We start from the raw sequence: 27,106 nt of genomic DNA on the forward strand, positions 1-27,106 counted from the left end.
TAATATAGATTCAGAATGTTGTTTAATGAACTCACGAGGCCATATAGAAAACACGAATATGTTAAATCAACCAAATTCAATTGAAAAAGTTAAATATAATCGAGTTGGACATAGAATGATTCCCACACATACCACTAGAGGGAGCCTAGTATCATTAGTGGTACCAGTACAATGGGCTTCCACTTTTTATGTCGATAGGATAAACAAAAGAGTACAAGACACCAAATAACAGCCAAGAAAATGTAATTTTTATTCATATTATCCGAAAGAAGATCCATAGTCCAAATGGAATTTTTTTTTTTTTTCCCCCCGGTGCATGTCTTAACAATCACATTCTATGAGGAGAAAAAGGAACAACATTAAAAAAGCCACAACTTTGTAATTCAGTTACAGACATTTTTCCATTATTTGTGTGTGTGTGTGTGTTAAAGTATAGAGAGAAAGGCAAAGTCCCCCCCCCACCCACATGATCCCTCCCTCAAAAGACAAACAAAAAGCAAGTCCGGGGCTTCTTCTCAGGCCCACCCACAGTGCTTTAAGCAGAAGGACAAGCGCTCATTGGTTAAGAAGGGTTCCACAGCATGGTGACGTCAAAAGGGTTAGCTAACACGAGACAACGACATGAGCACATTAAGTCAAAGAAGAAGCCGACATGAAACCCTGAACCCTCCCACTTTTGTGCATAGATCATGATCCTTTCGCTCGAAATCTCTCTGTTGCTTGAAAAGTGTCGCGCGGACACACGGAGAGATGATTGAGAACATCCTGCACTTACAAACTTATAAACAAAACAAACGAGTTTCCATTGATCCTTGTTTTTAAATGTAAAGCAATCTCTACGTAAGATTTCACATGTAAAGCACTTTTTATTTTTATTTTTTACTTCTCAATATTCAAAGTTGATTCTCAGTCTTATTTGGTAAATATGTCACTTGCTACAATACAAACATGTTGTTGTCGTCATGGTTTTGAGAGTCCCCGAAAAAAGCTTCAGTGCTTGCTTGGGAGAAGCAAAAAAAAAATTCTAAAAAAAAAAAAAATAATAATAAAAAGGGGGGGGAAAGAATGATGGCGGAGTTGGGAAGTTGGAATTTCTGGCCTTCCTGAGACAAAATTCATGAATGTTTCGACAACAAGTGTGCAAGAAAGCGAACAAACGAAGGAACGAGGGCCGAGCTTGAAATATGACGACAACACTGATCGATCCCAGAGTTCTGAAAGTAGCATACATATCCTCATTTTGCAAGGTTTTCATGTCCATATTCCACGGAAGAGGATTTGCTTATTAAAACACAACATTCCTGTCATAGTAATTCCTACTTTCTTTGAAGGTGACACAAATGAAATGCTTGTAAACGACAGGAACACAAATGATAGGCACCTCTGAAATGACCCCGCCTCCCTTTCCTTCCCAATTCTTCTTGATGCTACACTAGTCAATCAATCCTTCTACACCTAACTATGGCCTTGCCTCTTTGTCTTGATTTATTTTATTTACTTCTTTTTTATTTATTTATTTATATTTTACCTTTTTTTGAAAAGTTTTTTTTTTTTTACCTTATTGAAACAAAATGGTGCAATACTCAATGATAATCCCGCATCGGGATTACTCCACAATAAAAGCCACTATAAGGTAGATCAATTTTTTTTTGTACAGATAGAATGAAAACAAACAAATTCCTTGAGTAAACATGTACACGTGAATTGTCACCGTCGCCCCTCCCGTACTTTTTGACTACGATTAGCTGAGTGAGGGGCACAAGACACTCAGTGCAACATTAGAACCAGACCCCCAAAAAAAAAATACACAGTTTCTGGCACACATTCAAACATCCGTCGCACACAACCGTAGCTGATGCTTGCAGTTTCGTTTTTTTTCTCTCTCTGAAAGATTCACTTAATGCAAAAACATTTGCATCGTCTACATGTTAGCTGGTAGACGAGAGAAAGTTAGAGACCTTTACTGACTTAACTTCACATTACATTATTGGTGCTCCATTACCAAGGAGTATTTGGGCCAGTCTTGAGAGGGGGAAAAAAAAAAAAAAAAAGGATAACCCAAGTCATGGTAATCCAAAAGGCTTCTTCAAAGTTGAGCATGTTACTATTTTCAAAAATCTTTCAGCTTTCCAACACTTAACTCCTAATTGTACATAATTTGTATTCTTTCAAGGAGAGTAAAGTCATGATCTTGCAAGAATAAAGTCCTAATGACAATACTGAGAATACAATTTTGAAAAAAAAAAAGAAGGCGAAAATCAAGAATAAATTTGGTTTAAAAAAAGTGCTAATTCTTGTTTTAGTGTAAAATCCGCAGTTCTTGGCCCAAATACTCATTCGTACTCCGCAGTTCAAGTATTCAAGTTCAATATAGTATATTTTTTGTAATTGTTTTGATATGTGATTTTTTTTTTTTTAAATTAAATTAGCAAAAGCTGGAGGGCAGATTAATGAACAAACGCACGCACGTGCACACACACGACAGTACACTGGCTTTGACGTATACTGCATGGTGTGGCTGAAAAGCAGAATGTGCTCAATGTGTGATCAAGTAGTCGTTTACAACCAAATTGCTTCTTTTGTATATTTGCGTGCACGTGCGTGTGTCTGGGGGGGGGGGGGGGGATACATATTGCTCATCTTCATTTCAATCTTGCAGACACAAATAAAACATTTTCGAGGCTACCATCCGAGGTGTTGATGCACATGTATATAAAGTATATACACATAAAGTACATTTTGTGTGTGTATATATATGCAACTGTATATATGTATATTGTATGTACTGCTATGGAGTAGAGAGCTGTGGAGAGGAGAGCCTCTCGATGCTGGTGCAGCATGGGAAAGCCCCTTGTGACTTTCTGGGCGTGGTACTGGTGGACTATTGGGTCTGTCTGAGCTTTTTGGATCAAGGCAGTTTTACAGAAACAGGCAATAGTGATTTTTGCTCGTGTGCTGCAGGACGCAGTGTCCTGAAAGGTAGCCTTTGTCCCCACCCCCTTTTTTTTTTTTTTTTCCTTCTTGATTTAAGACTGTGTACCTCTCACCCACTCCGATACAAGTGGAAATGGACTGTTCAACGTCGGGCCTGCTTTGAGCAGGATGTCGACACAAAACGATAATCAGATAAATACAGCGTTCACAATAAAAACAAATCAAATCCATTGAAATAAAAGGCACCCCAGTCGTGTGTCTACTTTGTTTGTGGTGTTAGCAGAACGTGACGACCGGAGACGTTTCAGCTAGAAGTGCAGAGCTTGAACATATCATAGATCTTTTTTGTTTTTTTTGTTTTCTCATTTACAATTTTTTTAAGCTTTTTTTGTCTTTACTATTTTTATGTCAAACTTCATAAAAATGATGTTAAAATGTGATTTGTACGTTGTTGGTTTTTTTTGGTTTTAAAAAAATATGTACCCGGGATTACCCATCATCAACTGTGCACTGAAGCAAACTGATACTCTTCCCCCTCCCCCCCCTTGCGCTATGTTAAACAAAAAACAAACTAAACATTTGTCATTTCAGGGTGTGATGCTGCTCCCCCCCCCACACCCCGCTTCCCCTTTCCTTTCGAAAGGGAACACAAGTGCTCTATTCAGCAAAATGAAGTTGGCACAGTACATTGGCGTCTTTTCATTGCGTGAGGTGTGTGTACAAGGAAACTAAGGACAGGCGTGGAGTGCGAGCTGCATGGTGGTGCTCGGTATCCCCCCCCCCTACCCTGAGATCAAGTCTGGATACAAGCCTTTGATAAAATCTTCCCACTCCACTTTAGGGACAGTGTCTAGAGAAAATGGCGGCCGTAGTAAAGTTCACAGTAGGGGTGGGAGCAGTGCTGGAGTGGCGGCGTGCTTGTTAAGGGCCCCGGATTCTCGTCTTTTGCATAGAAACAGATACAAGGGGCCCTCTGTGCCTCAGGGGCGGGGGGGTTGTTGTTACTGGATGTGGCCGGTGTTGAGGGGGGGGGTCACAATGGGCAACCTGTGGGCAGGTGGAGCAGCTTGGATCAAAAGAATGGGAAAAACACCCCCAGATCTGGAAGTACTACAGAATACTGTCCAACAGAAAGCATGAAGAGCTCCAAAAAGCGATAGACAATCAATAGTATTTCTCCATGTTTTGCATTCATTACACAGGATGAGCACACAGAAGCCCCCTCTGAGCAAAAATGTTTCTGCATATGAACAGTGAGAGGCTCTTTCGGATGCATCGTGGACACAAAACAACAACGAAGAGACAATCCAGAAATATGACTAGTAGATCTTCCAGCTAAAGTGATCTTTGCGTTTGAACAACTGAGAAGGAGCAGGGTTGGTCTGGTTTATTGCCAGACGTTGCCCGGGGGAGGAAGTGCTGCTGTCGGACACCTGGTCGGGACGGCGGACCACAGCGAAGAGGCACTCAGTGGACGCCCTCCCTACGCTACTCGCCCCACACCCCGATGACCACCACACGCTCGGTCTTCAGAGCGAGCAAGGCTCGGACATTTTGGAGTAACAGTGATATTCACTTGAACAATTGTTCCCGTTTGTCACAAAGATGACGTTGCGTTTTTCCCTTCGTCAGAGCTTTTGTCTTGTTTTGATTTCTTTATTGAGTCGAAGCCATAAGCTCCTCATAAGTGCTATGATAAGAAGCCTTCCTGTGTGTCCACAAGGAACACTCGTAGGTCTACTGCATTGGGAGAACATACCCTCAGGCCCCCTCCCCACCCTTTTTTTTTTTTATTTGGTATTGTGCCAGACACCCAGAGGCGTCCAATGGGATTCAGTCTCTTGTTGGCTGTGGGTGCGGCACGCAGACAGGAAGTGTGCATCAAAGTCCAAACGGCTTTTTTGTTTTCCTCCACCTTGCACGGATTTTCTAATGGCGATGCGGAGGGGAACCCCCTCCAAAAAGACAACAACAACAACAACAAAAAGGTCTTTCAAGTTCCAAAAACTGACCAGCTCTGCCATGACAGACAGAGAGTTCTACGGTGTATATTGCACAATGTAAACCGTCACGTTCAAAAGAGTTAAAGCCGCGTCCTCTTTCCTTTTCCCTGCGATGACACTTCCAGAAACGGTGTAGAAGATTCCACAAAGCACCAGCAAGCAAACTGGAGGTGATGTCGTCAGTGATTGGGCGCCGCCGCAGTTGCTCAGAGCTTATATGTTGGGGGGACGGACATCAGAACAATGAACCACCTGTCCGGCGTCCAAGGAGAAGTGAAGAGTCCGAGGAGCTGGGCCTTTCGAAGAGTTTTTCACCAGTCGCTGGCTCAAGAGGTCAAAAACTGTGCAAGGTTCCGTCTGCTTCTTCAGTTCATCAACAAAAAAAACAAAAAGGCGGTTTGGAAAGGACCTGGTGAGCACTTAAGGCTAATATTAGTGCTGAGAAACAAAGAGTAACGAGTTAAGGTCATCCAACCACGTCATTGGCCAAGGGCATGCTGGGAATGGTCGCTTGAGAGTCTTTTTTTTTTTTTTTTGTCAGGGATGATTCTTCTTGGAGGGAAAAGGTAGATGGCAGCTTTGATTGCTTCTCCTAAAAAAAAAAAAGACTCAAAAAGGTTTCTTTGTGTCGTGCTTGAGTTTTTTTGTTTTTTTTTAGGTTGCAAAATAAAAGGAATAAAAAGTAACTTAAAAGAAACAGAAGGCCGGTCGAGCCTTCCGTTTCCCATTTCACAGTTGCAGAAAGTTGTCAAATGGTGTTGATTATCGCCACATGATTTGCTTGGGTTTTGCTCCTGTTGGTACAACATCCATGTCGTGGTGGTGCTGCATCCATCGTACCTGTGGCATCCTTCTACATGGACTCCCCACTCAGCAGGTCACCAGGCAGCAGGGTATTAATGGGGGTGGGGCTCCCGATCACACGTGCGTCCTCCCCGCTCGGAGGCCCCCACAGGCTGGAGTATTGGGGCACTGCCCCCCAAAGCAGGTCGCCTCCGCTGGCCTTGCCGCCGCCTCCTCCTCCGCCGGTGCTCCACTGGCCGATGGAGTGTGACGGCGCAGCCCCGCCCATTCGATTCTGATTGGTTCCGGGGTTGGCCTGCCAGCTGGTGGTGTTGTTTGAGGCCAGCGACTGGCCTTGTGCAAAGAAGCGGTTCACCTCCTCCTCGCCAGCAAACTCCGCCAGGATGGTGGTGTTACCTAGCACACACCTGACACAAAACACAGCACGGCTCAACCAAATCATCCCGACCGCCGTGTCATATTTCCATACAGCTTGGAACACTTACATGTGCAGAGACTTCTGGGCTTTGGCGGCCTCGTCCTTGGAGCTGTAGCGCACCACGGCGTTCCCTTGGGTCAGGTTGAGGTGGAATGTGATCAAGGGGCCGTGCTGCATGCAGAGGGTCCGCAGAGTGGAGCCGTCGATCTAAAGAGTCAGCAAAATATGCCAAAGCGTGGAGGTTAGAGGACGTGGATGTAGACAACAGGACGCGGTGACCAATGAAGTCACATGATGTGGATACTCAAACTCTTTTGGGTAAAGTTTGAGCTACCAGATCATCAATTCAACTTGAACCGAGTCTTCAAATAAAGAGCACACTTACTTGAGGGGTGAGATTTCTCAGAACCAGCCAGCTGCTGGTTCTGTTGGAGCTGTCTGTACTCCAGGTGGTCCCCTCTGTTAAAATGAGGGCAGAAGAGATTTGAAACTTTCAGAAACGTTCTTAAAAATGGTAAAACAAAGAAGTATAAAATTTCCTATGAAATTGTGATTATTTTGTTGCCGGAAAGGGCCGCTCACACAAACATTGTTTCTAAAGGGCACAAGTGACGCACAAAGCCGTTTAAAGAAAACAATGAGGCCTCTGTGAGAGCCGGTAAACCTCAGGATGTCAGTTCAGCAGGGTATGCGCAACAAGATAAGCCGTCAATAGAAAGCAGATGTAATCTTCACTCTATTTGATTAAAGATTTCCAAGTCATCAAGTGCAGGAGGTTTAGGAAGGATTTTATCGATATTTCTCCCTGTGACAATATTTTATACCCACCAGAGGAATAAGAGCCACTCCAGCCTTGGGCCAGGCCCAGTGAGTTTCCCCCCCAGGTAGAGGAAGGTTTGGTGTTGGTAAGGCCCGGTGGGGGTCGGGACGGGGCAGCGGAGCCGCGTGGGCCTTGAGGGACTTTCCACAACTCGTGGGTGAGGGAGGCTTGATTCTGGGTTATGGACCCTGTGGACCAGGTGGACTTCACATCAGATAATTTACCTATGACAGAGCAAAGGGAAATGTATCGAATCAAATTAGGTCAGTGTTTTAGGCTGTGTTTTATTTCAGCATCACTTCTTGAATTGTGAATTCCTTCGAAGCCGTCAGAGAAAATCATGCGGAAACTGCTAACTGACATTTCCTTTTTGTGGTCGACAAAGGTGCAGCTGCTTGTTGGGGAAGTGAGTAAAATGTTGTTGAGGCAGCAAGCAACTTACAGGACCTACAATGTTACAGTGGCACGCCATCATTTCTGTACCGCCATGATGTCATTGACCAGTCAAGATGGCGTAGTGTCAATGGCTGTGCTGATTAGATTAGTCTTATCTTGTGTCCCTTCGTACCTCCATTCCTGTCACGCAGAAGGTATCTGTTGACGTCATGGATGTTAGTGTTGATAGTGGGACCGCTGGGGACACTACCGGGGGTCATATTGGGGTCATTCTCAGGGTCAATATTCTGAAGGCCCTTCCAGGGCACGCCTGGGCAGAATTCTAAAGATGCAAAACAAAATATATTGTCACAAATATTGTGAGGAAGAGCAATGCGATTCATTTGTTGTTGTCCTCACCTGGAGGCCAGTTAATGTTGGTCCCGTTGGTGATCTTTTCATTGGGGTTCTTGCCTTGGCCCCAGCTGTCTGGGGGTACCAAGGAGCTGGCGGAGGAGTCCGAACTGGACATCAGATTGTATGGGCTGTAGGAATCCTCCAGCTGTGAGGGCTTCCCAGGGGGCCCCAGGGTAGAGGCAGCAGATATGGCACCTAGCAAAAAATACGAAGGACTTAAATCCATCTTTTTTTACGTCGCGGTAAGCTAGGAATGTTTGACTCACCGTGTTTGTTGAGGTTGTTCTCCAGGTTTGAGGTGTTGCCGCCGAGGCTGTCCATGGAGTTGGAGTGCGTCCACTGGGACAGGCGGGACTGGGGCTGAGGGGGCTCCTTCAGAGACAGACCCCCAACCTCGATGCAGTTTACATTCATGTTTGGATTCAGTCCAGCTGCACACACAAGTAACAAGGATTGAAAACACACATTTTGCATGCATTGCAAGGATTATTTCATATTGAGCATTTTTATACTGTAGTATTTAAGACTGCACTGGTTACTATTAAAAGAAATAGGTCAGCTAAATGCGGATTGTGTTTTAGCTCGGCTGCTGTTGCTGAGGCAACAACCTCTTCACCGAAAGCAATTTTCTCTATTTATTGTTCCATTTTATTGGCAGGGAGCAGCCAAAAGTTACAGCTGTGTTAACAAACCCCAACTTGCTGCTACCATAGTAACCAAGGCTCTTGCCAAATTGACAGCGCTTCAGTAAACACAGATCCTAATTGCGCTCTGTTAAAGACTCACAAAGAGGGTAGGTGCTGTAGGCGTTGGGTGAAGACAGCGGCTCTTTGGTGTGCAGTGTGTCGGCCAGGCCCGGAGCGTGATGTGGGCCTGTGAAAGAGTCCAGGGTTGATTTTGCAGATCCGGGGCCTCCGGTGGGGCCACCGGGGGCATGCAGACCAGCTTGGGAGGAGGAAGAGGAGGCGGAATGAGAGGGAAGCTGCTGCTGCTGCTTCATCAACAGCGCCTGGTAGAGCTGACGCTGGTGCTGCTGGATCTGCTGCTGCATGTTGGTGATTGTGCGTGCGACCTATAAGTGGACAGACATAGAGCAGTGGGGGGAAAAAAAAATTAAAGTGGCAAGTATTAACAGTGCAAATAAACATCGCCCGCACAAGTACTAATGTAACAATGATACATTAGCAACTCAAGTTGATGTACTGAATTGATTATGCAGTCAGATCATGCGGTCATGCTCCAGAAGTGGGTCACATTGATCATCACAGGATTTTGTGCAGCATTGCGCCGGTCGACTCACTTGCTGCTCTTGTTGTCGAATGGGACCGGAAACGTTACGTTGCGCCTGCATCATCTGCTGCTGGATTTGTAAACGCTGGTAAGCCTGGATAAAAAAAAAAAAGGGAAGCAAAAGGCACGCGATATAAGTTGTTGAATAGATTTTTTTTTTATGACTCCCTTGTCAAATCAGATATGTAAAGTCAATCTATCAATCAAAAAGAGTGACTCACCATTTGCAGTTGCTGAAGTTGGTACAACAGGGTCATTTGTTGAGGGTTTATTGGCGAGGTTAAAAGTGCAGGGTTCAGACCAATGTTTTTTGCTGCAAATTGCAAGAGCTGTGCTTGGACCTGCAAGTGTACGTGTGTGTGTGTGTGTGTGTGTGTGGGGGGGGAGGGGGGGCAGAGTAGTGCAATGACAGGTAAGCTGTTGTAATTCAATAGTAGAAAATAAAAGCAGCTTCAAATAAGACAGAACGAACATTTACGACAGAGCATACTCCAATGCACAAGGAGGAAATATTTCCACATGGAGATTACATAGGATTCATTTCTGAATGGCAGAATCTTCGTACCTGAGGGGAGAGAAACTGAGGCACTTGAGCACGTAGACTAGGCATGGAGGAGCTCAGAGGTGGCACTGGTGGCTGAGGAGGCTGCTGCTGCTGCATAGCCCGGCTTTGTGCTGCTCCACTGTTGCCAAACATTCCACTGGGTATCTGGGTACAACAATGGATGGATGGATGGATGAATCGATCCAGCAAGACATTCACTCTAACCTTTGAATTTGAATAATACCTGTCTGTTGTTCAAGTTTTGCATGGCCAGCCCCGAGTTGCCCGGTCCCAGACCCTGCCCAGGAAGGCTACTGTTGGCCAGGGGGAGCTTCAGGTTGGGGGAAGGCATAAATGGTGATGGGGGGGCATCGTCGGAAAGAACGCCATCCTGGAATTGAGCGGTGATAAAAGTAACAAATGCTAAGAGTGAGTAAAGACTAGCGAGTGACATTTTTTAAAGCCTCCAGCTTGCTACCTTGTCAAGGTAGGCGTTGCGGTCGGAGGGATCTTTCGAGAGCAGGGATGGTCGACACACCAGTGGCTTGTTCAGGCCGTTGCTGTAATCGGAAATGCCCATTGTACGCTTGTCCAGGTCAGTCTTCTTTTCCAGCAGAGCACCTGAGAGGCGGATAACGGTAACGATATTAGTAATATACATAGAGGCACATCATTCAGAAAATGTGAACTCACTCATGGCCTGGTCAAGATTCATGTTGTTGCTCTTCAATGCCTCCTCAGCAGGATCTCTCTGTAACAGGGATTCCATCAGTTCCTCGAACAGTAAACAAAATCTTAGCCTTCAAGGAGGCTTATAGAGTTTGAATGTCAGTAAATATTTAGAATAAATGACGCATACTGGAAAACCCATGTCAGTGAGCTGTTTGATGAGACGATTCATGATCCAGGTCTCATCTGGTTTGTTAATCATCTTGCCCTGAGGACACAAAAGTCAAACACGTTTAAAATAAAAATAATAATCTCATGATCAATGTGTGCACACGTGGAGAGATGCATATTATTTTTCAAACATAGACCTTGCTTGGGCCCTTCTTGGGTCCATTGCCCCAGGAATTGCAAGAGGAGCTGCTCTCTAGCGAGGTGGGGCTGCTCCACATGTCCCCGCCGTCCTCAGTGTCCCACTGGCCTGTTGACATGCCCATTTCGTCCCCTCCGTTCCCCCAGCTGTCTTGCATAGGTTTGGGACCTGATGGAAAAAAAGAGGGCAGGTTTGAAAAAAAGTTAGAATACTCGAGAAAATAATTCTATGTAAATGCAAATGTATGCCAAATGAGCAGAGTGGGCAGTTTTGAGCTTGACCACTGGATGGCACTGTTTCCATTTCCACACACTGCTCATGAATAGTAACTCAATGCAGCACTTGGTTTCAAAAACATTCCAAGACCAGAACCCAAAAAGTCACCACTAAGGTATACAAAGGGTGACATTCATTTACCAGGCTTGCAGGGTGCAGCACAGGAGGGTCCATTGGTCCTCCCATAAGGTCCAGACGGCTCATGAACACCATCTCCCCATCCACCGAAACCGCCTGACGGTTTTCCCCAAGCAGATGTGCCGTTGTCCACAGCTGATGTTGGAGCTGCAGGCTCCCCCCAAGCAGGCTCCGACTTAGGCTGAACACTGGGGAGCTCTCCCCATCCTGGAAAAACAGATAGGGGCATTTCCTGAAAAGGTAATTGATATTCCAGAGCAATCTCAAAGGCCATCACAATCAAGGAAACTAATTGCTAACAGTTTTATTGTCCCTGGAATTAAATTTAATATTAGCGATGCCCTTCAATTACTCATTTTATACTTATAAATGCAGTCCAATTGGTTAACAGCGGGGGGGCAATGGTGTCACTCAATCAAAAAGTGAGAAGTTACAGTTAAGTAGTGAAAGCACTGACGTCTTTTATGCATACATATGCCGCCTTGACACATTTGAACTGTGTGCAATAAATTAAAATAACTGGACAGACTTAATCATGCATATGTGTCATTAAGACGAACCACTTATGAATCACCGCAAAAGAATTATTACTTGAAGAAATAATGCTTGGAATACCTAACAATTCTTGACGATAATGGTTTTAATGAGAATTTAGTCATGCCATCTGATAATGACTGAAATAGATGTACTTATTTAAACCAGTTTTGAACTAGCTCCATGTATTGAGACCATACAAGAACGTCCATATATGACCTCAATCGCGTTGGTTTGTTTACCTGGGTTAGCAAGAGGAGGTCGACTCTGGGGGCCGGCACCTGGGTGTGGGGAACAAGTGTTGGGTGGCCCATAGTTGTTTCCATGATGCTGATGTTGGAGATGGCTTGGAACGTTGCCATGGTGAGGATGGTGGTGCATTGGGTGGCCGTGGTGGTGATTGTTGTTGCCAGGGCCAACGGGGTGATTGTTATTGTTGGGCGTGATCATGCCACCGTTCTTAATGGGAGGTGGGCCGCTGTTGCCTGGATTATTATTGGGATTATTGCGATCCCACATATTGACAGTCTTGCTGTATGTGCCAGGATCTCCCCAGGTGGATGTTCCATCATCAATCTCCATCTTTCTGCGGATAGAGGGAGGGGAGGGCTCCTCCCAACCTGTAGATTCCAAGCCTTGGTCCTGTTTGCTGCCACTGCTCCAGCCGGAGGTGTTCTGTTTGACAGAACCAGGACCTCCCCAAGAACCAATGCTACCCCCTCCTCCACTCCCAGTGCTGCTGCCACTGCTTTCGGTGGTCTTGGAGGAGCCCCAGGTGCCCTGCACTGGACCATTGGCACGGGATGTTTCTCCCCATGTGCCGCCACTTACAGAAGACGTAGTAAGTTTAGCACCTCCTCGAATTGCCTCTCTCGGATTATCCTTCCATCTCCCATTACCTCCATTGCCTCCTTCTCCTTCCCACATGCTGCTGGGGGAGCCGTTGTTCTTCCGCTCTGGTTCTCCCCAGTCTCTCGTGCTAGAACTGTTGGCACCGCTATTACTATTTCCCCAACCACGGGAGCTAAGCGGGCCCTCCCCCCAATTATTGGACTGGCTTTTTGTCATGTCACTGTCCCATCTTGGTGACTTGTCCTCAGAGCCCCAGGATGTCATGCCTACATTTTTAGGTCCGCTGGGGTCTCCCCAGCCACTGGTAGTGCCATTGGTGACTTCTTTCTGTGAATGCGGGGCATTGCCCCATCCCGAGGCAGTCTCGACTGGCGGAGGTGGAGGGGCTCCCCAGCCTGATGATCCTTCACTCTCATGTTTTCCATCAGATCCATGCCTCGGATTGGTACCCATGTTGGGGTTGACGGTACCGCCGTTGGTGCACACGGATCCACTGTTAGAACTAGAAGTTTCAAATGTGTCTGAGCTGCTGTTGCTTTTGCCATCATCAGAGTTGGCTTCCTCCATCTCCCACACCGTGTGCTGTCGGATGGGAGTCTGTCCCCAACCGGTGTTACTGAGCACCCGAGGGTCCAGGTCTTGTCGGGGTAACACAGGGGTATAATCCATGCTTGAGGACCTATCTCTGTGGTGAGAATGGCCATCTCTACTGTCCCCACTACCTTCGCTGGCTGGGGCAGCTCCGGCCTGCTTACCCCATGATCCGAGTTGTTGCTCTTGACCCGAACCTGTAACGACAGGCTCAACAGAGTCCCAGCCTTTCGATGCATCTCCACCTCCTGAGGATTTCCCCCAGTCAACCCAGCCACCACTTCCATTACTGCCACCACCCCCGCTTCCTTGTCGGCCCCAAGCAGAGAGGCCTACGGGGGGAGCTGCGTCCCAGCCAGAGTCTTTGGGGGAGTCAGCTGCCTTAGTCTCACCGCTACCCCATACAGAGCTGCCTGTTGTGTCTTCATTGAGTTGGGATGATTCCGTTGGCGACTGACCTCCCCAGCCAGTTAAGCCATGGAGAGGGCTCATTGGCTCCTGAGCTTGTTGCTTGGTGTGGTTTGGTCCATCAGTGTTAAGGTTAGTTTCCATATTGAAGGACAAGCTCGTGTTGGTTGAAGGGCGCTGCTGTTCGTTTTCATTAGCACCAACCATGCTAACCCAACCTCCGCCACAAGTGCTTGTGCCTCCGAGGCTCCCGTTGCCAATGTTTCCATTGCCGTTGCCTGGTGGGTGAGATGAGGGGGAGACTCCATTTGGGCCAATAACACCACCGCTGCCCTCTTGACCGAGAACAGGCCACGCTGATGGGTTGGCACTGGGATTAAGATTCAAGTTAAAACCGGGTGAGCCCCAATGATTAGGCGTGCCTCCTCGCCCGCCGTTCATTCCATCTTGTTTGGCATCTGAGCCCCAACCTCTGTTACTGGACAATGTGTTGGCAGACCCAGGTCCTGTCATCATGTTATTGTTTGATTTGAGCGATGTGTAGTGGGCCGGCTGGCCTGTGGCACCTGTGGCCATACTCAGAAAAGTATTACCGACGGTAGTGACAGCGCTGACGTCTGTGCTGTAGCTAGCTGAGCCCAAGGGGCATTCTGGTGATGCGGGATGGCCGGGGTCACTGCTGCGGTTAATAGAGGGCCAAGCTTCAGTGTCACTTCTGTCAATATTTCCTTGATTCCAGTTGTTGGCACCGGAAGTGCTGTCTGAATGCGAGGACGTTCCCCACTGGCAAATCTGGGCAGGAGGGCCACTCCTGGGGGATATGTCTAAAAAGGGAAGGAAACAAAGTGGGGTTAGGGTTGATTAGAACAAATGGCGTGATAAGTGAGTACACCCAAACAGAAAAATGAAAAAGAGAATGCCCATAGGGCGTGTTTTAACCACGTGATATAGTCAACCACAGAGTTCTTCTTTTTCCCTCTCTCATCCTTTTAAAACATATTCTTTCCTTATGCTTGCCCTAATCTGTTATAAGACAGTGACCATCTCTCTCTGTCTATACCATTTTTATCATGCTTTGTGTCCCCCTCCCTTTTTCCTTGTGCAGTTAATTTTTCTCCTTCCTCAAACACCCAGCACAGTAGAGGCACATCTGTCTCCATCGTGGTTTTGTTAGTTGGGGCCTGAAAGGAAAGCCCAAGTGGAACGCTGCACATTTATCGGAATGAAGCCAAGATAGCTTATCATCCATCACAGCCAGCACTCCTACTCCACCCCCAAAACAATATAAACTAAAGGAAATTCTTTTCCCAAGTGTGTACAATACATGTCTCACCCTCTGCATAGAATAGCAAGTCTATGAGCGGGGTTAAAAAAAAAAAAAAGGGGGACAATTCCTCCAAACAATTCATTTAATTTATATTCTACTGCACACAAAAAAAAAAAAGTAATTTGCCCCAAGTGCACCCCATCAGCAACTAATTGATCGAATCAGTGCTATAAGGGGGAAATTAATCAATCTGTGACGGGTAATCAATGATGTTGTTAATTCAAGAGGCAGAGCAAAACAAAAGCTATTGATCCAGAAAGCACACACCCAAGCCATAAGCCAGTCAGATAGTCTTCAAACAACACAAATTCCCATCATTAATCTAACTAACATGGGCCAAGCAACCATTTGAAGAGGAAATTCCACCATGGGGAGGACAAAGAATATGCATTATTAAATAAACAGTGGCTAATTGTAACCATTTAAAAATCTATATTAAGCTGATGGAACACCAAACCGTACATGCCAAATTTTTCTTTTATTTGTTTGCGTTTGTTTGCTTTTAAGCTACACTATAACACACAAGAAAGCAGCTGGGAATGCAGTTGTCGCCTCCAAACATTTATCTTTATTTCTCAGGCAGCTTTATCGCACAAGGTCATCAGGCTGATGGTCTATGCATATTCCCTAATGCTGGCATGCATGCAATCACTTGCATCAAGGGAAAAAACAGCAATCCGTTATTATATTTGTAAACATATGGGCTTGTGAGCCAAAGGGGTTCTCTCTACCATATGACAACATGTTTATTTGGAAAATAAAAGGTGTTTAAGGAAATGGACCACAAAAAGCAGTCAACATGTCCAAATCAACTTCAATTACAGATTTGATGCTTAGCGGGCTGCTTCTCTACAGAAAGCAAATAGACAACCACACAGATGGTCTTTTTAATTAGCAACCAGAGAAGCTTACACAAAGAGACGGTATCATTAATAGCTACTGATGTTACGACTGTCTATGATCTGTCAGCACTATCTTTAGAGCAGCATATTTTATTAGTCCTGAAACACAGCAGACACACTAAAGATCCTACCACGATATCAGTTAGCATAGTAGTGTATTTTATTCTATTGTGCCTAACAATATAATCATAAATTAATGGAGTTATAAGGCTACGGGATAATATATATAGCAGCATATTTTTTCTTCACCTCAAACGGCCAAATTCATTTGCTGCAACTCCCGCTCTTGACATTCCAATCAAAAAGTCTGCCAGTGTTAAATTATTTCTATCCATTATATGTAATGACACAGTAAATGCAGTGTTGTTTCATTGTCAAACCAGCTCATTCATCAATTATGATTAAAAAAAAAATCAAAACAAAGCGCCCATTTTACTTCTGCTCATACTCCCAAATGGTAACAAAGCTGCTTGTTTGCATGCATGAATGTGCAAGTCTGTGCATGCCAACTGGCAACAATCTGGACCTAAATTTAGTTGGTGAAGGGCTCCGATAATTAAAAGACTGTTGGTGCATTACAACAGTACGTAAACATGAAATGAACATAAACGGCAACACTGTAATCTGGATGGCAACAGCCTACAAATTCAAGCAAGAGATTTATTCTGACAAGACAAGGTGTCAGGATAGAAATGGGCATGTTGCCAAGAATTAAATGCCCCTCAAATGAAATGGAAAGAGGTTTGACAGTGATCGGGAGAGCGGGGTGGCGCGGCAAGAACGTCCAGAGGGGGGCAGGGGGTCGATTACTTGCGACAGAAAGCGAAAACAAAGGCGGCACAACTCCTCTTTAGTTACCGTGAGCATGTATCGAGTAAAATGTAAGTTAGCGATGTGTGTTGTGCAGCAGGAGTAGAATGGACATTTAGTAGTCTTTTGTAATCTAATGGGTCTGATCCATTACTCTTTGAGGAGCGCTTAGAGCCCTACTTGGACCAAAGGAGGCATACGCTTGTTTTTGTTTCGGAAGCGGTGGTGGTGGGGAAAAGTCATACGAGGATATAAAACTCATCAGTCATGTCTGTTTACCGCTGCTGGGCAAAGGGGAAAAAAAAAATAACAGTGCAATGGTGTCTTCTCAGGTTTCACTGATGGTGGCTGGATTAATGAAGCCACCCAGGGATTCACTTGTGTGCCCTGAGTGTGTGAGCAAAACAGGCCAATAAAAAAACAGTTTTTTTTAAAACCAGAGTACTTTTGGGGTTATATATCTTATATTGTGTAGATTTAGAAAAAGCACCAAAAAAAAAAAGATATCTAAATTTGTCCTTTTTTTTTCTAAATAAAGTATGGCAAAATAGAGCTGGGATAGGCTCACACACTCATAAGCAGAAACTAGATGGGAAATTACACGAAATGTGTCCGGAATCCCCCATTCCAGAAAAGCTTATTTGAATATATCCACACTCTAACATAAGCTGCCCAAACAATAGAGCCAAGGGTCCTTAAAGCAACACATGCGTCACCCCGCCTACCACAAAACAGCTGTTGGGCTGAAGTTCCCACAAGTCTTAAAAGACCCCCACTCCAGCACCTGCTGCTGGGCAAGCCAGTCTGGCCTGGACTATTGAATGATCCCCAGTCAGCTGGATAGACCAAGATGTCAAAATGGCAAAAAGGGGTGGGGGCGGTGGACGAATAGCCTTGAATCTATGGTGGGCTTCCCTTTCAGCTTTTAAAGCTGTTGTGTTGCGTTTGGATAGCCAGTTGAAATCTCCACACACTACGTTGGCCTTTTTCATTGTGTCTGAAACCCACAGAAAAGCTTTCTATCAACTGAGCTGTGTGTGTGTGTGTGTGTGTGTGTGTGTGTGTGTGTGTGTGTGTGTGTGTGTGTGTGTGTGTGTGTGTGTGTGTGTGTGTGTGTGTGTGTACATGCGTGTCAGCTGGCCTGCAAGGCAGACACGGATCTGAGGCGACATAACTAGGTCAGGCTAGATTTCCTACAGCTGCACCCCCACAACACCGATGAGCCCGTTTTTGTGTACAAAGGCTGCAGCCAGCTAAAACCTTCACCATAACCTCATCCAAATGATTTGCCAAATGTGGTGTCCAGTCCTGACGTGGTGCGGAAACACGGAGGTTCGTGTATTCATCCGCATGAGCTTTAGTGCTTAAGACCACGGGTTTGAAAACGGAGCCAAGGTTTAGTCTTTCTACTCTTGTGTCAACAATGCCTGTATCCAAATTTAGCCGAGGGAAGCCTTTTACTTGAACCCGAGGCTTAGACAGGAAATATGAACGCATATGTAAGTTATTATAAAACAAATCCTCACGAGACAAATCCTCAGGGCGTTTGTCATATTCAGAAGAGCTGACTGCGGCTTGTTGACTAGCTACCGGCTAGCCTCTAAAGAACAGCTGAAGGTGTTTGGCTGTATTATTGATCGATTGAAAATGGCTTGCTTTGAAATTTCAAAACATAGCCAAGATGCACGAAAACGGAATAATTCACTGCCCGTGTTGAAATTCAAAAACAAAATCAATGTGAATACATGGAGGGCTTTTGAAAAAGGGCACAAACCTGAGAGTTGTTGGTCTGCAGTGAACTCTGATGAGTTTGCGCTAACGCTGCTGGTACTCGTAGAAGACTGAGAGTAAGGTAACGAAGGTGACAATGAGGCTGTGGGAGCACCGAAGGCTCCAACCGGCAGCGGCTGGCCTCTCTTCAGTAGCTGCTTGTGCTCGTGCTGCCGGAAGCGAGGGGGCACCTCTCGGGGTGGGTAGCGAGCGCCGGGAGAAGACGACGGGCACTGCGGCTGAGGGGCGATCGGATTGTGGAGTTGGCTGCCGCAGGAGGCGCGCTTGTCATTTCCACAAGACAATGAGGAGGAGAGTGGCAGCGTAGGGCTGGCGGGATGGAGTGTGTAGGGACTGGGCTTAGTGGGAGCAGACTCTGGCACTAGATGGATACGAGCCACAAACACATAGATGGAAAACAGGCAGGAAGCAAGGTATTAATTGAAGCGTTAGGTGGTATACAGCAAACAGTTTGTAGCATTCACTGCTTCCTAATATGTATACTGACAGTGTGTTAGAGTCAACCCGCGACCTACAGTCCAAGCAATTGCAAAGAACGTTGAGTTGATCTGATGGTAAACACTCAATGTGTACTTGGTCGTGTTTTGTATAGTCCCCAGACAGAAAGAGCATTTGACACGACAGCTGAGACTTGCTTTCACTCGAGGGACGAATGTGCGAGTGCTTCTCCTGAGGGAGGATGCTTTTGAAAACCCAGAAGAAGGGAAAAGTATAAAGCATCAGTCAAGTTCAAGAGTTGAAAGTCATCTGAGAGGTAAGCTTAGAGGTTCGAGCGGCGAGTGCAAAGGGATTCGTTAAAAAAAATAACAAGAAAGATGGAGGAATGAATAGAGACGAGCAGCAATGACCAGGATGCATCTAAGGAAGATGCCAAGTACTTTATACGTTGAGAGGAAAGACAAACTCCTCTCTTCTGTTGGTTTGCTTCAAACGTCTTTGGTGAGCACACGTTTCCCCTCGTGATGTTAAACACGCATGCAGAGAGAGTGAGCAGCCTCCAGCAGTATCCGGCTGGCGGTCGGCCCGGAACTGCAGTCGCTGACGCACATCGCTTGATTAAATTCTGCTCGGCCCGCCTGACAGTCCCGCGGCCAATCGGAATGCAGGGGAGCACCCCCCCCTCCTCTCCTCTTCTCTTCTTCCCTAGCATTTACAGCCAGCTCTTCTGTTTTTCCATCACAGCTAACCCATAACCCACCTGCTCTCCCGCTTTTTTCTCTCTGGCTCTCTCTCCATCACCATTATTTTTGCCTTCTATCTGCCTCTGTGCCTTCATCCATCTTGAGCCCGCCAAACTGCTCTATGTATGGTGCAGTAGACTGCAATGACTAAATAAAAAACCATGAAACCTTTTCGGGACTGAAAAACGTGCAAATCTTATTATCACGCTGGTTCTTGGAGTTAACTTTGACCCAATGGGGAAATTTGATTCTCTTCCCATAATTTTTACCATATTAGACATTACAAGTATCAGTCTCTCTAAAAATCCATAATCTTTCCCTGGAAATTAACCAGTTGGAATATGTAAAGTGAAAAAAAAAAATTGTACCTGAGAGAATAACAGCTCTCCTCTGCCCTGATCAAATAGAAGTATATTAGCCAAGATATGTCTTTAGTTTGGAGGGAGACAGATTTTTTTTTTTTGTAATTCATGAGGGCTGGGTAATAATTTTATAGCATCAAACAAAAGGCCACAAAGGGGAAAAAAATGGAGAAGACGAGGGAAATCCCTCAGATGAGAATGAAAGATTAAATGAGGAATGTAAAGCACATTACACTTCCTGCCGGTGAATGGGAATGAGATTGCGCACCGTAAATTAAGCGTAATGCATCTGAACCACTTTGAAGGGATAAAATCCTCGAGTGGAGTCGCTAACAACGCAGCAGAGATACAAAACCTGTGTATTGTGGTACACTCCTTTTTTTATTTTTATTTAGGTCATTGTCTTATTTATAATACAGCAGACCTGTAGGAATATTCATGCGCTACGGGCGGCTCAAGTCCCAAATCATAAATTAAACTTTAATAAATCATGAAGGCGCAGCAGCCTTCGACTGGTGTCTTAGAGTGCAACTAAACTACGATTATCGACCTTTATTATCACACGTCTTGTTATACGAAGAGATTACAGACACGTGCAGTCCAACAACTTCGCAGGTGCTTCAAAAATAAACACATTTGGTCAAAAGAACAAAATATTAGAAGTTCTAGCATGCAAATAAAAATGTGAAAATAAATAAAGCTACTGCTATCAACACAGCTGGACTCGTAATCGTCGCAGCATATCGGATTTCCATGGCCTTGGGGCTGTTTATTTACACAACTGCAGATGGGAGGCCTTTATTTTGACAGATATTTTTGGAATAATATGAAACAATATTCTGTTTATGTGACGTGGTGTACGTTGCTGCTGTTTTGGTATGCAATGCACTTCAAATGGGATCAGGGGTTACTGTACTTTTTGTGCCTGTGCTAATCTAATATCACAAGGCATTTATTTGAGGGAGGTGTTTGTGAATGACATTTTTTATATTATTTGCAATGTACAGATTTTAGAAAGAGCATATTTTGCGATTTACTTTGCTTCAGGGTCACAACACGGGCCAGTCAGAGATTATGCAAGGGCCAGATGTGGCCCCTGGGCCGTACCTTGCCCACATCTGGTCTATTGTCTTCAGAAGCACTTCATTATGCAGTCACGTTTGTAATAGTGGGGGATGGACAACATGCACCGGCATATACGCCTTGCACAATGGTGGTCTACGTGTAAAATTGTATAAAATAATGTAAACATTGATTATTTATTTGGGTACATGTCTATGCAGTCTTGATCATTCCAAATCTTGAGGAAAGCCCTTTAAATCGAGGTTAAGCGATCTAACTATTTTATGGGAACTTATACATATGCATGTTTACTGCAATGACTTTTTAGACACACGAGGGGGGAGGGGTCTCCTCTGAGATCCCATCTGTCTGTATTAATAAGCGAAAACCATTCACAGCACATTAAGACAAAAGCATTGTCATCCTCACCCTTTCTATAGAAGAAAAAGGCAGTTGCCATAGAGACTGACACTGTTGCCTCCTGCACCTCAGTTTGCCTCTTGCGGCCTCATGTGACCTTCTCCCATGCCATGCCTCCTCCGTCCTTTCCATCTAATTAGTGCCCCACACCCCCAATCTCCATCTTCACGCTAGCACCCCCACTTCTCTCTCGTGGGTCACGCTCGTTTACTTCTCCGACGTATGGGGGATGAGAGCTACGTGTTAAAGCGCTTATGTGGTTTGTGTACATTTGAAGCACTAAATGTAATCATCTTAATCTAAAGAGTGAGCCAAAGTGTGTAGGAGTGCCACACTGCATATTTTATTAGAGAGGAAGCTCTTTAAATCTAATAAATAAATAAATAAATGAATAAAAATGGGTCATTTGCAAGGTTAATGTGGTGAAAGAAAACTAACAAAATAACATTCAGACTGGCATTGGAGGATTGTGCTTGATGTGATTACACGATTCTTTGGGATTATTTTCATCGTATCTGTCGTGCATTCAACAAATACTCCGTATATGAAAACAAACTAAAAAAACGAACAAAAACAAAAACAATGCAAATTAAAATGAAATTATTAAAAGCAAAAAGTCCAAATGAAATAAAAGAAAATAACTGGGGGGAAAATATTATAAAACATGTAAAGGAAAAGAGGCCTTGTTATTATCTCTTATCGTATTATTATTATTATTATTATCATGAAACATAGCGTAAAATAATTCTTCTTTACCAGAGCAGTAACAAAAATGCAGAGGAACAATCGTGTGCATCACTGCTATTTGCTTCAATGTGGTGTCAAGCCTGTGAGGAGTGAAACACCCTTGATGCCAACACACTGACATCCTTTGAACTCTTTAAACTTGTTCGGAAACATCTTGGCCTCTGAGCACGGGCAGAACTGTCACTCACAGAAGCTAAGTCACATCTCATTAATAATCTGCCAGACTTTAGAGATGGAGAGAGGCTCACTTTGCAAGGGAGGAGGGGGAGGCAAAAGAAGACGAGGAGGAGGAGGGGGGCGGTCCAGAGGCATCAAATGGCCTCTCTCTTCAGCAGCTTGCGAGTGATTGCGCCGTATGAATAGACAAAGAGCAAGGCATTGTTTAGGTTTGTGAGGCCCTCTTGTTTCCTATCGTACTGACCCCGAGCTCTCCTTTCATCTCTCGCTCTCCTCCGACACTCCACATCCAGGCTGGATGAGTACACAGGAGGGGGGGTCGGGGTCCAGGCGAAAACAATTATGCTTGGCACTCATAAATCCAAGGGACGTAATTCGCGAGCTATTCCCGATTAATTTTTCTGAGTGTTTGTAAATGTGGCTAAGTGAAGAGAAGAGCGCCCGTTGATGCTTAAATAAATTAGCTTCTAATTGGATTGTGATTCATGAAATTCCCTTGTTGTGTTGACGCAATTAATAGCATATGAAATTGCAAATGAATCCAAAACGGAAACATGCACTTCACTTGTGTTTATGTGACTCTCTCACTTTGATCATCATTAATGACGCTATCATTGCATTCATTTTTATTTCTGCCAGGACCAAATGAAAGTAATGGCGAGTGTGTCGAATAGGAAGGGTCAAGGTAGCAAATCCTGTTGCATACATTCCAATGGAGCCGCTCAAGTTGTGGCAGATACTGCAGGGATGAATTATGAACTGCCATCGTATCATGACGTTAGTAACTCAACAAGTTGTGGGCGTGTCACACATGGCAAATGACTAGATGTATTGGAATGTGACACATTGCATCAAGGTTCCGCCGCAAATTCACAAACAGCATTTTGCTTAGCAAACATTTCCATAAACGCCATTCCCGGCAGGTTACGAGCAAGCGATATACCACCACAGCTCAAATATTTCTGGTTTTGCAAATCGCCGACATAAGCACTGGCTTTAAAAATCGCTCCGTATGGAAAGGAGGGAGGAGAAGGTATATATACATCTTTTAATATGTGACACAAGGTTTGACAGACCTCATGTTTTCCTGATTCTTATTCTCTATGTGTGCCGGCATGCTTTTGTCCAGGTTGGGGGCAATGTGAAACAGACCAACTTGACTGTGATTGCAGATTGCGATGGAGAAATGTGTGTGTGTGTGTGTGTGTGTGTGTGTGTGTGTGTGTGTGTGTGTGTGTGTGTGTGTGTGTGTGTGTGTATGGAATGAATAATCAGTGGAGGTAATGGGGAGACCCAGGACAAAGGAGGATGGAGGCCCTGTATCAGCGCTCTATCTGTGTGTGTGCGGATGGGGGGGGGGGGGGGTTAGAGACGGGCAGTATGAGGCAGCCTGCTGCATGGAGCGCTATGCTAGTGCAAAGCGCTAAGCCTAATGGGGGGCAGAGAAGTTAATTCCACCGAGCTGGGGCTTTATCTCATTTTCATACATATGAACGCGTCGGGCCGAGATCGATTACCACAAACAAATTGAAATGCTTAAGAGACCAAAAAGGCCCGCAGACCGGTGAGCAGGAAAGATGGGGGGGGCGTGAATCTGTATGTGTCTATGAATTTCTGAATTTACCGGTATGGATGGAAAGACACAAATCACCCTTGCATACTGATTGTTAGCTTCCCACACACACACATGCACCGCTATTATTCAGCTCCTTGATGAAAACAACTCATTCCAGTCAATAAATGCTTTGCCTTGAAGAGAAATGGCAGATAGGAGCAAAAATCAAAGGTGGCTTATTGCATGATTAGTCGAGACAACACTTTCTTTTCTTTTGAAAACAACACCCAATGACTTTGTCATTCTGTGTTGCCTTCTCTCTGTCGCTCTACATTTCCGCTAAATTTCGTACCATTGACGGCAAGAGATGTGAAAGGTCCACTTGTTTTACATATAACACTAAGGGTAAGCGAGGACACGTTTTTTTTTTTGTTTTTTTCAACCTCTGTCCTGAGGCATGAACACAAACACATAGCTGACCGCCTTTATTTCAGCTTTTCCCTTTTTTGCCTTCACTTCTCCCTAGCGCCCTTTGTAAGCACAACACACTGTGCTCTGTCAGGATGGCCTCACGCTCCACTGCTTGCTGCTGCGGGCACACCAGACGTCACTTTGCATTTCACTCGACTGCTCTGTGTATGTATGTATGTATGTATGTATGTATTTTTTTTTTTTTTTTTTTAAATCTTGAACACACAATTGCGCACATGTCCGCATACTGTACTGTACGTGTCCAACGGGGTTGTACGAGGACACTAAATGCTATGCCTGTTTAATTTTGCAGCTTTATAACAATTATAACTTATTATAGACATTTAGAAATAGATGGCCGGTACTCACCTTTGGGTTTCTGTTCAGCAGCCTGCGAGACAAAGAAAGAAATAGACTACATTGAAATAATAATAAATAGAAATATATTTTTAAAATCTTTTTTAAATTTATCATTAGGCTTGAACAGACATGGAGCTACAATCAGACGCATAAAATATTCCAAAAATTAATAGTTATCTAAAACGCTGATTGATTGTCATAACTATTCCGTAATTTGTTTGACCAAAGCATAAAATGTATTCATAAATTCAATGGAAGTGCGTGCGATTCACCTTTTTCTGAGCGATGTCCTTCTTGATCTTCTCTTCTTGTTTTTTCTTTTTCTTTTCTTCCATCAAATGGTTGTCGTTCTTGTTTAGCTTGCTTTTCTCAGCTGTAAAACAACAGAGTGAGAATTGTGTGATTCACTTTCTGCATATTACAAGGTACACAAAACTGACATGTCATTGATCAGAGCGTTCCAAACATATTTGTGTAAACTGGAAGCTCCTTCCATTTGATTTACTTCAAGCCATGGCAAGAGTGCTGAGAAAAACCTTCCATCAACAACATTCCCTTCATATGTAAATTGCGCTTGACAGGTCCGAGGAACATTTTTCCCTTTAGTCAAAAACTATAATAGAGACCTCTGAAAAAAAGAAACTATTGAAAGGGGGAAGAGTGACAACATGAAATGAATTAAGAAGACAGATAAAGGCAGTGACTAGCAAAAGTCAAAATCACTGTGGAAGGAATCAACGCAGGACATTAACGAAATGACAGAATAACAGAATACTAGCTGTGTGAGTCAAACTTGACGCATAACTTTCCTGAAGGCCAGAATGTGTTGTAATCCCTTCATGACAGCTTGGAAACTATTGGAAGTATGGGTCTTGTGTCCGTGTTTATGTCTACTTGTTCTTGTTGTGCTATGGACACCAAATATTTTGTCATATCAAACTGATGATACCTAAAAATTAATCATCATCATGTGAGAGTAATATGATACCTTTGGGAGTGCTTGGAAATCAATCCTATGCGGTAGGGTCAACTTAATACATCATAAAATGCCTAAACTAATAACATTTTTGGCCAGAAGCGTGGCTCAAGATGTGATATACAAGAGCTGACTATTTTAAATATTACCAACACAACTGTCACTTAATTTACATAATCAGCCAAGTCATTTTAAAATTATGCACGCCACTAGGGCGATTCCCACAAGAGGTGGTATCAACTTACTTGTGCTAGCAAGAGATGCTGAATAGCAAGTAGTAGAGTTCAGAGGTCATGCTAATCATAGTCAATAGTGAATTAGCAAGGCTAATGTTGGCAGATGTGGCACTGAACACTGTGGAAGCTCAGTCATCTTTGCAATAATAAATGACTAGAAGAACATTGTTTTGTCAACAATATGGATTATAAAAATAAATTACAAGGATAAAAATGTTATCCTTGGTATTATTCAAAGATGTAGCTTGTTGAATATTGATTGCTTTCCACTGTTTGGATCTGCGAGGAATTCTCGCCACTCCCAGTTTCACACCATTTTATCTTTATCTGCCCAATCACTACTTTTTAAATCATACCCGTTTTGCTTTTCAATCCTTTTTGTGCTAAACAAATTTTCAGCGCAGATGTGAGGGAAAACTGACAGACTTTTTTGTGGGTGTTTTTTCTTTTCAACGCGACAGCAAGGACAGTTGGAATCTTTTTTAGCTGACGAGAAAAATGGCAGGGTAGGCTCCCTCACATATCCTTACCTCTCTTTCTCTTTCTCTCGCGCTCTACCGCTGACACAAGCATCTAATCAGTGGTGACCCAGTACTGCATAATTCAAACCCTGTCTTCTCAAAACAAATAAAGTGCAACCTCTGATGTATTCATATTTTGAAACAATGAAAAATAGAACTCAAAATAATCAGCTTCAAGGTCAAAAGAAATGAATTCCATGGAAATACTGGTGTTTATTTCTCCTCCTCTGATGTTATTTTCTTAACAACCCTTGTTGATACCAATTATTCTCTAAAGAAAAGTGGCAAAAGGCCTCCCAAAAAGGCAAACATCCTTTCATGCACAATAAACAGGGTTCTCTGGAGGCACGGGGACTATTTGTGTGATGTCATTCATGAAACGTTTACCTCATAATTTAATAAGAATTTGAGAAAAAAAGGTTTCCCCTGTATGACTAAACAGTTTCTTTTGACTATGACTTGATTGTAGTTCCACAGAACCGAATGACATAAACGGACATGGTGGGAGTAACTGGCACAGCTGCATGAAACACCGTATAGCAAGAACAGTGTGCAGAGAAAGATGACACACACACACGGTCAAGCCCAGAAAGAGGCAAACGTTGACATAGAGAGACAGCAGAAAGACGATGTGTCTGGTGCCTGTCTTTCTGTCAGAGATTCTGGGGAAAGCGAAAGGGAGATGGGGATGGGGGGGTGTAGTAGAAATACAAGTGGGCGGATGAGAGGAGGAAAAAAAACAGGCGGCGGATGAAAGCAGACAGA

The 27,106-nt window shown here is 44.3% G+C and overlaps 1 protein-coding gene across 2 annotated transcripts in view; it reads right to left on the bottom strand.

The window, feature by feature from the left end:
* Nucleotides 1–226: 226 nt before the first annotated feature.
* The window catches only part of tnrc6c2 (trinucleotide repeat containing adaptor 6C2), a 32,567-nt gene continuing 5,687 nt past the window's right edge, over nt 227–27,106 (bottom strand). Inside the window, exons 2-23 of one of the 2 annotated variants that reach the window (XM_085911038.1) lie at nt 24,881–24,981; nt 24,618–24,639; nt 18,257–18,634; nt 11,835–14,267; nt 11,062–11,265; nt 10,643–10,812; nt 10,465–10,542; nt 10,299–10,356; nt 10,084–10,226; nt 9,850–9,996; nt 9,627–9,770; nt 9,283–9,402; nt 9,072–9,155; nt 8,714–8,843; nt 8,558–8,644; nt 8,038–8,202; nt 7,775–7,966; nt 7,548–7,697; nt 6,988–7,203; nt 6,545–6,618; nt 6,227–6,366; nt 227–6,148 (exon numbers count right to left, since the gene is read on the bottom strand). In XM_085911038.1, coding sequence (XP_085767164.1) covers nt 5,791–6,148; nt 6,227–6,366; nt 6,545–6,618; nt 6,988–7,203; nt 7,548–7,697; nt 7,775–7,966; nt 8,038–8,202; nt 8,558–8,644; nt 8,714–8,843; nt 9,072–9,155; nt 9,283–9,402; nt 9,627–9,770; nt 9,850–9,996; nt 10,084–10,226; nt 10,299–10,356; nt 10,465–10,542; nt 10,643–10,812; nt 11,062–11,265; nt 11,835–14,267; nt 18,257–18,634; nt 24,618–24,639; nt 24,881–24,943 — 5,556 coding nt within the window. In that variant the 5' untranslated portion in view covers nt 24,944–24,981 and the 3' untranslated portion in view covers nt 227–5,790. Of the gene's footprint in view, nt 6,149–6,226; nt 6,367–6,544; nt 6,619–6,987; nt 7,204–7,547; nt 7,698–7,774; nt 7,967–8,037; nt 8,203–8,557; nt 8,844–9,071; nt 9,156–9,282; nt 9,403–9,626; nt 9,771–9,849; nt 9,997–10,083; nt 10,227–10,298; nt 10,357–10,464; nt 10,543–10,642; nt 10,813–11,061; nt 11,266–11,834; nt 14,268–18,256; nt 18,635–24,617; nt 24,640–24,880; nt 24,982–27,106 lie in introns of both variants that reach the window. The other variant, XM_085911037.1, reaches the window with a different exon arrangement.

This window comes from Syngnathus leptorhynchus, chromosome 5, assembly GCF_054491065.1.
Source record: "Syngnathus leptorhynchus isolate UIUO chromosome 5, UIUO_Slep, whole genome shotgun sequence".
Lineage (NCBI taxonomy): Eukaryota > Metazoa > Chordata > Actinopteri > Syngnathiformes > Syngnathidae > Syngnathus > Syngnathus leptorhynchus.